Here is a 12,991-nt window from a genome sequence, read left to right as displayed (position 1 = left end):
TTTGTCCCTTGTACTACCTGTGATCAGCTCTACCCAGGCTGATCGCAGGGCTCTGGGGACACCACTCCAGCCACTATCAGCTTTTGACAGAGAGAAGAACCCTGGGGCAGAAAGGGCAGAACCCTTGGGCGGAGGCCTCCTCCCCAAGCACAGGGCACGAGAGGCAGGTGTTGGCTCTGGGCAGGCAAGGTGCCCACCCCATCCCCTGGACAGGCACGTACTGCACTGAGGTCAGGGGCATGCGGGCTGGAAGGGCTCACGGGCACCGAGTCTCCGGCAGCAGATGGCATGTACAAGACGGGACCTGGCTGGGTGGGGCTGGACACAGCTGAGGAAGGTTGCAGGTCGTCACTGAGGGGTGGCTCTGCAAGAGACAGGGGCAGCGTGTCAGCAGGCTCCTGAGCCAGCTCTGTCCCTCCAAAAATGCATCTGGGTCTCTCTTAAAGGAGAGCATGCATCCCCCTGTGTATAAAGGGAAGGCTTCTGTTTCTATTAATATCACGTGCTGTGCACTTACTATGTGCCAGGCAATTTGTATTAATCGTAAATCTTCACAATGACTGGAAGATAGAAGTAATACCATGGTCTCCATTTTACAGATAAGGAAACTGAGGCTCAGAGAGGTAAGGTATATCTCCCAAGGGGGCTGAGCTAGGAAACTTCTGAAGAGCTGGGATCTGAACCCCAATCCACACGACTCCAAAGCTTGGGCCATTCACTGCTTCTCTGTGCTGCCTCGGCTGGGCCCACCTCTGAGCCACGTGTGTGCTTCCCCCTCCCTGGGCCCTCAGTTTATTTTTCACTCTAATCCCAGAGATAAGGCCTAAGGCTAGAAGGAGGTTAAGGACAAACAGAGCAGTGGCCTGGGGTAGACACAGGTTGTAACTCAAGCCTGTCTCTGAGACTGGCGGTGGTGGTCTGGACCTGCACCGAGCGGTACCGCAGCCCAGGACCACGTGCAGCTGCTGAGCACCCGGAACGTGGCTGGTCTGGGTTGGAATGTGCTGCAGCTATTCAAGTACACACCAGCTTTCAAAGACTTGGTTTGGAAAAAAAAGGGAAAATATCTTGATTTTATATTGATTGTATTTTAAATGATATTATTTTATGTTGGGTTAAATAAAAAAGTATTATTAAAAATTGACCTATTTCTTTTTCTTCTTTTTAGATGTGGTTACTAAAAAGTCTAAAATGACCTAAGGGGGGGTGCATTAAATTTTGATTGGCCAGCCCTGCTCTCAGCAGGGCAGAGTGCCGTGTTCAGCTAACGATGTCTGCCATGGCTGTGGCACGGGGTGGCTGCTGGGGTCTGCCTAGCTGGCTCGGGGAGGGTGCCTTACCCTGCCTGGGGCTGTGAGTGCGCAACCAGGGGCACAGTCCCTGCGGTCTCACGACCTTGGAAGCTCCAGGGTTTTGAGACCAGTTCCAGAGAGGGGGATGGAACTTCCAGTGGGGACAGGGGCCCACTGCTGGCTGACACTGAACTTAGGGGGAGGGGGGACGGGAGGGGAGGGGAGGGGGAAGAGGGCACTGCCTCAGGGCAATGGGAACAGCATACGGTCTACGTGGGCGAAGGCGCAGAAGGGTCCGCGGGGACAGCTGCCCGACTGCTGCATGTCGTTGCACTTGGTAGATTTATAGATCTGGAGGGCAGAGCAGAACAGAGGCGGGTCAGGCTTGGGCAGAGAGAGAAAGGCAGCCAGGGGTGCCTTCAGCATGGCTGGGTTAGCTTAGAAATCTCTCCTTTCTCCTCCCCACCCGATGCCGCTTCCCCAAGTCTCTCCCTGCCGACTGCTTACTCAAGCCAGAGTGAGCAGACACTGCCGCCCGCACGCCAGGGACCACCCCCTCCTGCGGTCACAGGCCCAACCAGCCCCGACCCAGCTCTCACAAAGGGATCTTCTCCATGCTACTCTCACTCATGATCTTGGCCAGGGCTGTGACCTTCCAATGTGCCTCTGGGCATTAAGGGAGCCAAGTTCACAGGCAACACCCGCCCAGCCTGGAGCAGTCTGGGTTGGATCTACGCTGGGCCTAACCTTCCACCCTGTGGTCCGTAGCCCACGTCACGCAGTTTCTGTCCACGTGCCCATCTCAGGGTGTCCTGACCTCCACGGAACCAAGGGAAGCAACAGCACATGCCTCTACATACCACACACGAGATCGTGGCACTCTGACAGAGCCCAGGCCACACCGTGGGGCCAGAGGCTGCATCAGGGAAGTTGCTGGTACCCTAGGCCCTCATATGGTACAGGACAACGGTAAGGGGATTTCTTATTTTTTAAATCCTGATGCCACGTTAAGTACCACGAGTGGCGCAAGGCCCAGAACGGCCAAGTCACCATGCCCAGTGCGTGCTCTCCCTATCAGGGGGGCTCGGGGAAAACAAAACCGGGAGCCAAGGACGGCTCGGTGAGTGTGGGCTCAGACAAGGAAAGCTGCCAAATTAGGGTGCGGGGCTCCTTCAGGTACTGCCCGGGGGGGAGCCTGTGGCTACAAATCCCTCTCCCAGGATGGTGTCAGGATGGATTCTGCCAGCATCGGCCCGGACCCTCCTTTCCTTTCTCCTTGCTTTCCAAAGAGGATACGTTAAGCCACCCCCAACCCTCGAAGGGCCGCAGCTCGGGCCCCAGCTCCAAGGCCCACCTCCGGGTGGAACTGCTGCTCCGTGCGGGTGTGGCAGTATTGGCAGGAGTCTCCGTTCTCACACTTGCCAGGGTCACCCCATTCGTCCCCGTGTTTTACGTTCGGACACGGAGAGGACCTGGTCAAATAAGAGGGTGGGGTCAGGTGGACGCAGAGAGGATCTGGGGGATGCCAGTGAGATCGCTGCTGTTCAGGGCCCCTCTCTGGTCTCCCGGCTTTGCAAAGCCAGGCTCAGAAGCAGGAAACATCAGCTGCAGAGTGAGGGCCTTACTGGGGCCAGAAGCCAGGCTTGGCTTCTCTGGCCCAACCTGGCTGCATCACCAAGAAGGACACTGTTTTGCTCCCTTCAGCCAAGTCCTCCCCCCGAGCACTGTGCAGCCCAAGGAGAGCCAGGCTACAACCACACCGCAGCTGGGCCCTGGCAGACGCCCCTCAGGATCAGAACTAGAGGAGCTTCTAACCCAAGATCCTCATTTCATGCCAAAGGAGGATCCAGGAAGGCCCCCTATCGTTCAGCTATCTTGACCATTCTCTCCCCTCATACCTGGGTCCTGTGATTCTGTGATCCCCAGGGCTGGCCTCCCTGAGAGCACAGTGCAAGCAGCCCCTGCCGTGATCCCTTCCCTGCCACCCTCCCTCCCACGGCTGGCCTGCTTGGGCCAAAGGACCTGTATTTGTGTTTCCGGGGACTCCGCCGCCGGTCCTTGCTGTTGTGGTAGTAGGGACAGGCATAACCCTGGCGGCACAGCCGTGGGGGCTTCTTGCACGGCTCCGTCTTATAGTTCCCCAGCACATAAGCGGTCTCTGCACAGGGGGCCAGAGGCAGGGGTCAGGTGGGTGAGGCAGGGGCGGGGCACGGGGAAGGGAAGGAGAAGCCACTAGGAAGGAGTCTAGGAGCCGAGGCTTTTTTGAGAGGTATGAGCAGGGCCACCTCCTTGCGGGCCAATGCCAAGACTGAGACCCGGGAGAGAGGTAAGGAGGATGCCGCCGTCCCTCACTGGAGACACTCACAGCTCACAGAGTTAAAAGGGCGTCCGCAGGAGGGTTGAGAATACACCTATGTGTACTCATATACGTGTACGACCGTGTATGTGTGAAAGCCCCCTGAAGGAATTTAGGGAGCACCTGGGGTGATGGGAGCAGGGCAACGTGTGTCTGGGGAGACTCCCCCAGAAGTGCCCCTGGATGCCGGGGCTGCAGTTGGTGGGATGTGAGGTGGGATGGGGGGGCAAGTGCCTCCCAGCAGAAGTGGCGGCTTGGACTGGAGAAGGCAGTAGGTGGTGGTGAGCCATGTCCTCAGAGCAGCCATGGGGAGGAGAGGGGGGAGGACAGACAGCTGGTGGGAGGGGGCATGGCCATTTGCGTGGCCACCTTTACCTTGCCACCGTGGCTCCTCACTGAGGATTTTTTCTATCATGGCGTGGCTTGCGGCCCCAGCCGACTGGCCCTCTATGCTGCCCTCTACTGTGGTCTGGCCGTTCTGCAAGGCCTCCATTGCCTGGAGCTCCCTGGGAAGAGAGGAGAGGACAGAGAGAGCGGGGAGGGGGCATGAGGAGGAAGGAACCAGAGTGCCAGCCCTGCACTCCGTCGGTGGTACTCACCGTGTCCGCAGCCAGGCCCCCACCCCGGCCCTCAGCCATCAGCCCACCTGATGTCGTAGACAGGGGAGCGGAGGTCATGGGGCCCATGAGCAAAAGCGCAGTGCAGGCCGTTTTTGGTGCAGTTGCCTTTTGAGTCTGTCTCGTGGATGCAGATTCCAGTCTTATAGTAGCGCAGGTGGTACCTGCGCTCAGTGTCCCCTGTGGTCCTGTGCAGGAATGGGCACCTGAAACACAACAGCGGGGGTGGGGGTCACTCACCTTCGCCCCCTGCAGCCTGGGCTACCAGCCGTGCCCTTCCCTGCCTGTTGAAGGCTTTCTCATGACCCGGCGGGTGTACTGATGGTGGGCCAAGGAGGCAAGCAAGTGACGAGTCCTGCTGAGGTAACAGAGCCACCCTCCCACTGCAGGTGGGTGCTGTAGCCCAAAGTGGGGCCTGAAAGGCCTGGCATTCCTACTTCAGCTTCTCAAAGACTGCTCAGCCAGGGCCCTGGGCTGTCCTGAAGAGAAGCTCCAGAGGGGGGCACTCTTGGGAGAACAAACACAGCCTAGGTCAGGGGTCTTCAGAGAAGCAAACGCCCTCGGGCCCTGGGTGCTTCATTAAGCTGGGGGGGAGGGGTGAGCAAGCCTTTGACCCCTGGGGGAAACGGAAGAGCTGGTGTGGGATGGTTCAGTGAGGCGCACCCACAGAAGAACCCCCGCAGTGCCTCCATCACTACCGCTGCACGGCTGAAACCCTTGTTAGGTAGGCAGAGTCAGGAAGTGCTCCCTCTCAGTGACGTTCCCAGGTTTGCCACCTCATGTTTGTCATTTGTTATGCCCTGTCTCTTCACAGAGCTTTGTGGCAAAATATTTAGGGTCAGCAAAAAGGGGAACTAGAGAGGCTCTATGTCTCTAAACAGCCAGCCTTGGTGGGAACTGCATGGGATGGAGTGGGTAGTATGGGCTGGGGAGAGGGTCCTCGTGACCTGCACGGGACCAGGAAAGAAGGCCCAGGAAGCCACTTTGGTTCAGATGTGGCCCTTAGGCTTAGCAGAAGAAAGGCCAGTGTAGGGCTTCCCAAAAGTGGGGGAAGGAGAAGGGGTCTCCCCCAGAGGATGGCGGGGTCTGAACCCAGGTTCAAACCACAGGAAGGTGGGCCAGGCTGCAGCAGGTCCCCAAAGGCAGGCTCTGGCTGGCTTCTTGGACTCTGCCTGGACTATTCTGAGGGCATCTGATCCAGGAGACGGGGGGCTCCTCTGAGGGCAGGCTGGGTAGCACTCACTCGTCGCCCTCCGGGCAGAGGCCTGTGGCCTCGTCGTACTTGGTGCAGTAGACGTCGGGGCTGTAGTTGAAGGTGCCGTCCCGACGGCGGATGGACCGGCGGCGTCGCTGGTTCACGAAATGCCAGTGGAAGCAGGTGTAGGGCCGATGCTGAGTACATTTGTGTTGCACAAAGAGCGGGCACTGCTCAGTGCGGAATTCCTTCAGGTACCTGCAGGGAGAGCCCCCGAGTAGGGTGGGCCAGGAGCGGAGAGTTAAGTCCCTTGTTTCCCAGCAAGAAGTTGGCCACCAAGTCCCCCAGGGGCCCTACTCTGGGGGGCTAGTTCAACTGAGACACCAGGAAAGACCCAGAACTAAGGCAGGCCCTCAGCATCAGGATCCTTCCTAACACGCAGGTCCCCAGCCAGCCTGAAGGGCAGGAACCATAGAGCACAAGGGCCCTCAGTGGTCAGCTGCCTGCCGTGGTGACCAGAGGAGGGCTTAATCAGTGGCTTGTTCTCTGAGCGCTCCCCAAGGTTTCCCAGGCCAAACCACTGATCACAGGGAAAAGGCTGCAAACCAGAGCTCGAGGAGCCTCTCCTAAACTTCCTGCAAGGGTCTCTGCTGCCCAGATCTGCCTGCCAATTCCTGGAGGCCTCACTTGTCTCAGGAGCAGGGCTGGGGCACCAGGCCGAGGGCCAGGACAGCTGCTGCTTTAGAGCTGAGCGCCCAGGTCACAAGGTGTCCTTCTGGACCACTGACACAGGTCATCACTGTCCTGTCCGCTGACCTTCCAGAGACATTTCCTAGCATTACCCAAGTATGTTTGTGAAGCTCATGTTGGAAGCATGTGAAGAGACTCCCTCTCAGCCTCGCCTCCCACAACAGTCTTGCAAGTGAGTACCTGAAGCAGCTGAGGTATTCTATTTCCATCCTGACTAACCTGGGGTTGGGGGGCTCTGACTGTCCTCCCAGTCTCCTCCCTACCTGCATCTCTCTCCTTTACTCTGCATCTAAAAACCAAGACAACCCGAAGCTCCTCCCCCCACACCACCCAGTGGAGGGCCTGACCCACTTACCCCCTTACAGAACCATACCATCCATCTGTGTTTTCATTCACTTTGTGTCCGGGTGGAGGGTTTCTTAGATTTACCGCCACTGCCCGCCCCCGACACTCACACACAGACACACAGTGGGCACAAGCAGGCAGCCCAGTTCTCTTTATTCATTGCTTCAAGCCCTAGCAATGAAGGCAACAAATGGCTGGATAGAAGGCATTTGATGCCAGTGAGGAGGATGGTTCTAGAAGGCACAGAAGGTTGTGTGCAGAAGGGAGTGTGGAGGGAGCAGCCACCTGGAGCTGGAATGCCTGGGAAACAGGCGAGAGGGTCCAGCCCATGTCTTTGGCTCATGCCAGGATATGCAGGGCCTTATCAGTCTGGGCATATGGAAGGTGTGGGGACAGGTAGGTCCAGGGCTGAGACTTTCCAGACAGGTTTCCTTTAATGCTAACAAGAGTGCTGTAAAATCCTCCCAGCCAAGGGGAATTGCCTGGCGGCCCAGTGGTTAGGACTCCGTGCTTTCATTGCCAAGGGCCCGGGTTCAATCCCTGGTCGGGGAAACTAAGATCCCGCAAGCCATATGGTGTGGCCAAAAAAACCCCAATCCTCCCAGCCCTGAAGTGTGGAGAAGTGTCCAGGCATGTGTACTGGGCGGGGGGAAGCTGGAGCTGGGTGCTCCCTAAAGAACACAGATAGGGTGTTTAAGGGGCAGCGAAGCTTCCAAACAGCCTCCTATCCATTCAGCACCTATTTACTGAGCACCTACTAGGTGCAGGCATGGTGGTGAGCACTGAGGACACTGACGTAGCAGGTCCTTATCCTTAGGAAGCCCGTATTTTCATGGGAGACACAGCAGTAACAGGTGGAATCAATCAACTGTGGAAAAGGTTATGAGGAAGGTTTGCAGAGGGCTCTTTGGGAACCCAGAGGAAGGATCCTTGACCCAGGCTGGCACAGAGGAAGGGGGAAGGGAAGGAGAGGTACTTGTGGGTGAAGAATGTGGGAAGGGTGTTTTAGGCCAAGGGAACTGTATGAGCTTAGAAACAGTATGCATAAGTCAAAAGAGCTCCAAGCGCCTTTGTGGAATGTGAGTGGGGTAGGAGAAGAACTGGAAAAGGGAAATGAGGATCAGGTGAGGTGTGGGAGGAGCCAAATTTCAGGGATATCATCTCCAGGCTGCAGATACATTCTGAGACACTGGGATGAAACCTGGAAGGCTCTGTAGAGCCTCTCACAGCCCCTTTGACATTGGAACGTAAGGTCTTTCTTCCTGTCTCCCTCTCTGTCTGGTTATAGACAGAAACCTGCCCTGCACACTGGGGCAGTATCAAACCCTGGCACTGAGTTGGGACACCAACCCCCCCAGCTGCTAGACTGACCTCTCCTGCGCAGCACATACTCTACCTGACTCCTGACCCACAGGAGACTAATTCAGGAGGTAACAGGTGGGAAATGGGAGCAGAGGAAGCTAATCCCAGGGCCGGGGAAGAATGAGAAGTATTGATAGTTAGGACTGACAGATTAAATACAGGACACCCAGTTAAACTGGAATTTCAGATAAATCAAATATTTTGTGGGACATGCTTACACTAAAAAATTATCCATTATCTGAAATTTCAATCTAACTGGCATCCTGTTTTCCTTTTTTTTTTTTTTAAGCATAGCTTGGGTTTCTTTTCTTCTTTTATTTATTTGGCTGCGCTGGGTCTTCGTTGCGGCACACGGGATCTTCATTGCCACGTGCAGGATCTTTAGTTGAGGCATGCGTGTGGGATCTAGTTCCCTGACCAGGAATTGAACCCAGGCCCCCTGCAATGGGAGCGCAGAGTCTTAACCACTGGACCACCAGGGAAGTCCCTGGCATCCTGTATTTTTGTTTGCTAAATCTAACAACCCTAAGAGTGGCGTCTGCCTGCTTAGTATCAGTGCCTCAGTAAAAACCCAGGGAGGCAGTCCAGAGAAGTGACTGTGGGCACACTCTGTCCTCTCGGAGAAAGAGAGTTCCTGGCGAGCCTGCTTCCCTGGGGCAGCCATGTCCACAGTGTTACCTACAGATGCTACGGCTCCAAAGGGCTCCAGCTGGCAGAGGTGTCACAGAGGAAAGACATGGAGGCAACAAACTACCTCATTCTAAGCCTCTTCATCTCCATGCCCACCGCCACGGGTCAGGCACTTGGCACCTTTTAATAAACCGGTCTCCTTGTATCCGGCCTCTCCCCTGTCTAGTTTATGTTGCACAGTACTCGTCATTCTTCCCAGAACCTAAATTTAATTTTCACTTTCTTAAAAGCCTTTAGCTTCCACCAGTAGCCACTGATAAAGACCAACTATTCGGCCTGGCATTTCAAGCCCTACACGTCTGGTCCAATGTACTCTTCCAGCCTCATTTCTCTTGAATCCAGTAACACTGGAGTCCCTGGTGTCTTGCAAAGAGATCTTTAACTTCCCTGCCTTTGCTCATGTCCCCTTCCTCACCTGGAGAAATCTTTCAAGGCTGAATTCAATGGTAATTAATCTTCTGATGCCATCACTTCCATGAAGTTTTCCTTGACCTCTACCTATCCTCCCCCTCCTGCCCTTGTCCCCAGCTAAGTTATCATCTCTAAGCTTCTACAGCACTTTCTCTAGACATTTCGTATAGTCCTTATCCTGCACTGCATATTAATAATGTGTACATTTTCCTCTATTACTAGATTATAAAGTCCTTGATAGCAAGCATGTAGTAACCCAGTACAGTGACAAGGCTTGCTGAATGAATGTAACAAGAAGTCGCACAAGAGGCAAAGTCTACAAAGCAATATCAACAATTTTATGATGCCGCCCACAGGCAGACATTGAGAGCTGGAAGCTTAATCCTATTCCCTTGTGAAAAGCACTACAGTGCAGGAAATCTGTAGCTCTGCAGATAGGGCGGACTGTCCTGCAGAAAAGCCTCTCATGAGAGAAGGGGCCAAATGACTGAATCTAGGCAGGCAGAATACCCACTTTCAACCGACAATAATCAATGAGAGAAATGTCTAACCTTCTGCTTAAGCCATTAACAGAACTGTGCCATCCTCCACCTGGGAACCAAAATGTTCAGTCAGAACTTCCCACTCTCCCTGTACCCCTCCAACCTTGTGCTAACCAGCAATGCACTGTCCAGACAGCAAGGAGAAACGCACTTAGAAATCACTCTTTTCTACTTTCATGGATTGAAATGAAACAAATTTTCAGTGGAAATGAACAACTGTCTCCATTAAGCTCCAACCGATCTTTCCATTTTAAAGGTTTGAAAGCATAAGATCTAAGAAAATAGGCTGAGACTTACTCGTTTCAATTCAACCAGCTCTCAGGAAAACCAAGAAGTCCTGGAATCCCTGGTTAGGAGAGAAGACTCACCAACCACCCCTGCCCCACTCCAAGATCTGGGGCGCACAGGGCCACAGAGCTCAATTCTTCACATTTCCATCTCCCAGGAATACCCGCACTCAAGGATAAAAGACAATAAACGTGGACTAGCTTCAAATTGCAAGGCCTCAGTGACCTACTGTGGCCAGGGTGAGTCAAGAAACCACTCAGGCCCTGAATCAGTAAGAGCTGATGGAAAAAGCCACACCTTCGTCCTTCCCAGCAGAAGGATCAACGAAGGTTGGAGGAACACTGAGTCTGCTCAGAGCCTCACCTTGACTAAGGAGCAGCGCCCACATGTTTGTCCCAACAGGGGCTGACTTTCAATCAAAGCTATCTTTCACTCCTTATTAGGACATCATATTAATTATCCTATTAATGGTCTATTTGTAAATGTAAAGGATCATTGTGCAAGTAACAGGCCCACTTACAAAAAACTTTTAAATGTAGAAAAGGGGGGACTTCCCCGGTGGCGCAGTGGTTAAGAATCCGCCTGTCAATGCAGGGGACACGGGTTTCAAGCCTTGGTCCGGGAAGATCCCACATGCCGCGGAGCAACTAAGCCCGTGAGCCACAACTACTGAGCCTGTGCTCTAGAGCCCACGAGCCACAACTACTGAAGCCCACGCGCCTAGAGCCGGTGCTCCTCAACAAGAGAAGCCACCACAATGAGAAGCCCGCGCACCGGGACGAAGAGTAGCCCCCGCTCACCACAACTAGAGAAAGCCCACGCGCAGCAATAAAGACCCAATGCAGCCAAATAAAAATAAATTTTTAAAAAAATATTTTTTTTAAAAAAAGGGCAAAATCACCCTTAATCCCACCACGAATAATGCTAGACTTTTGGTAAATTTTCTCCCAGTATTTTTACAAATATAATCATAAGGTATCATATTACTGAACTGCTTTATAAAACTAATACCTTTCCCTAAAAACTTTTAAAATCAAATACATGCAAACTTTTTTTTAAAAAATCAAATGATACTTTCAATATTTACTGGATTATCTTTACTTTCCAAAATTCTAAAACAGCAAAAATCAGGCTACTTGAAATCAAAATTCAATCACTTGCCCCATTAAACCAACAGTGATCACATAAGGGATTAACAATATATTCAGTAAATTACATCACTCTTTATGGACCGTATTTAAAGTCTTTACTGAATTTGTTACAATGTTGCTTCTGTTCTATGTTTTAGTTTTTTGGCTGCAAGAGGCACGTGGGATCTTAGCTCCCTAACCAGGGATTGACCAGAGATCGAACCCGCACCCCCTGAATTGGAAGGTGAAGTCTCAACCACTGGACCACCAGAGAAGTCCCTACATCACTCTTAAGGTGTTAAATCAAGTGCTAACTGCTACCAGCTCAATTTCCAGCTAAACTTTATTTTTTGGGCTGTACCGCTCAGCTTGCTGTACCGCTCAGCTTGCGGGGATCTTAGTCCTCTGAGGACCAGGGATCGAACCGGCGCCCTTGGCAGTGAAAGCACAGAGTCCTAACCACAGGGAATTCCCTCCAGCTAAACTTTAAATCCTATTCTAAATTGTCTCAATGGCTTATCTGTTTGGGTGTTTCACTCTCCTCTGGGTAGGAGGGTGAGAAGAATTTGAATAAACTGAACAAACAGAAAAGTATTAGAGATGACTTAGAAAAACTACATAAATTTTTATTTTTTAAAATTAATTAATTTATTTTTGGCTGCATTGGGTCTTTGTTGCTGCGTGCGGGCTTTCTCTAGTTGCGGCGAGCCGGGGCTACTCTTCATCGCGGAGCACGGGCTCTAGGTGCACGGGCTTCAGTAGTTGTGGCGCATAGGCCCAGTAGTTGCGGCTCACGGGCTCTAGAGCACAGGCTCAGTAGTTGTGGCGCACGGGCTTAGTTGCTCCTCAGCATGTGGGATCTTCCCAGACCAGGGATCGAACCTGTGTCCCCCGCACTGGCAGGCGGATTCTTAACCACTGCGCCACCAGGGAAGTCCTATTTTTCCTTTTTATTTTTTTCCAAGATTTTTTTTTTGACATGGACCAATTTAAAAGTCTTTATTGAATTTGTTACAGTATTGCTTCTGTTTTCTGTTTCGGTTTTTTGGCTGCAAGGCATGTGGGATCTTAGCTCCCTGGCCAGGGACTGAACCCACAACCCCTGTGTTGGAAGGCGAAGTCTTAACCACTGGACCACCAGGGAAGTCCCAAAACCACGTAAATTTAGAGACAATGGGGAGGACGTAGCTGACGTTTTAATCCGCATCTATCTAGTTCCCCCCTGCTTCTAGAATCGTGCTTAGCATGGCCTCACTCTGACTCTACCTCCCCTGCTGCCACTGACCTGCTCCTCTTGCCAACAGCAAGCTAAACTCTACAGCAGGGTCAGCAAACCTTTTTCTGTAAAGGACCATATAGTAAGTATTTCAGACTTTGAGGGTTAAAAGGCCAAACTGAGGATATTACGTACGTACTTAAACAAGAGAAAAAACAAATTTCCACAAAATTTTTATTGGTGAAAATATAATAATTGGCTACAATTTTTGGTAACACAGGTCTACTAATAAGAATGGGTTTAGGGTGGCAGGAATAACATTTGCAAAGTTGGGGTTCCCTTTCACCAAAATTGGTTACGAATGTTCATCTGTTAATGCTGATTCTGTAATAAGCTTTTACTTATTTCACCTTTGAAAATGTCTTTTCACATAGACTGACAAACGCTGATATCATTCTACAAGCATGATTTTAATTGAGCATATTGGTCTTAGAAGACATTTATAGAATTCTATTAGCGTCTTGATACCTTTTTTTTTTTATATCTTTATTGGAGTATAACTGCTTTACAATGTTGTGTTAGTTCCTGTTGTATAACAAAGTGAATCAGCTGTAAGTATACATATATCCCCCCATATGATGCTTTTCTTTTAACTACTTCCGATTGAAGGTTTGGCATAAACTCATTTGCAAAAGTACATGGATTTTGAAATATGGAAATTTCCTTTGTATTCCTATCAAGATGCAAAATCACTGCTCAAACTATAATTTGGGTTCAGAAATCATATCCATGGGTAG

At 51.9% G+C, this 12,991-nt stretch overlaps 1 protein-coding gene across 2 annotated transcripts in view; it reads right to left on the bottom strand.

The window, feature by feature from the left end:
* Positions 1-12,991, bottom strand: part of UNK (unk zinc finger) — a 33,486-nt gene that overhangs the window by 8,721 nt on the left and 11,774 nt on the right. For both annotated transcript variants that reach the window (XM_068531766.1, XM_068531767.1), the window contains 7 exons: positions 5,509-5,718; positions 4,295-4,471; positions 4,024-4,154; positions 3,315-3,450; positions 2,647-2,764; positions 1,559-1,643; positions 222-364 (listed from right to left, as the gene is read on the bottom strand). In XM_068531766.1, the coding sequence (XP_068387867.1) occupies positions 222-364; positions 1,559-1,643; positions 2,647-2,764; positions 3,315-3,450; positions 4,024-4,154; positions 4,295-4,471; positions 5,509-5,718 (1,000 nt within the window). The remainder of the gene's footprint in view (positions 1-221; positions 365-1,558; positions 1,644-2,646; positions 2,765-3,314; positions 3,451-4,023; positions 4,155-4,294; positions 4,472-5,508; positions 5,719-12,991) is intronic.

Source organism: Eschrichtius robustus, chromosome 20 (assembly GCF_028021215.1).
Source record: "Eschrichtius robustus isolate mEscRob2 chromosome 20, mEscRob2.pri, whole genome shotgun sequence".
NCBI classification, from domain to species: Eukaryota; Metazoa; Chordata; class Mammalia; order Artiodactyla; family Eschrichtiidae; genus Eschrichtius; species Eschrichtius robustus.
The sequence above is the reverse complement of the archived record's forward strand: the minus strand, read 5'-3'. Positions and strand labels throughout refer to the sequence as shown.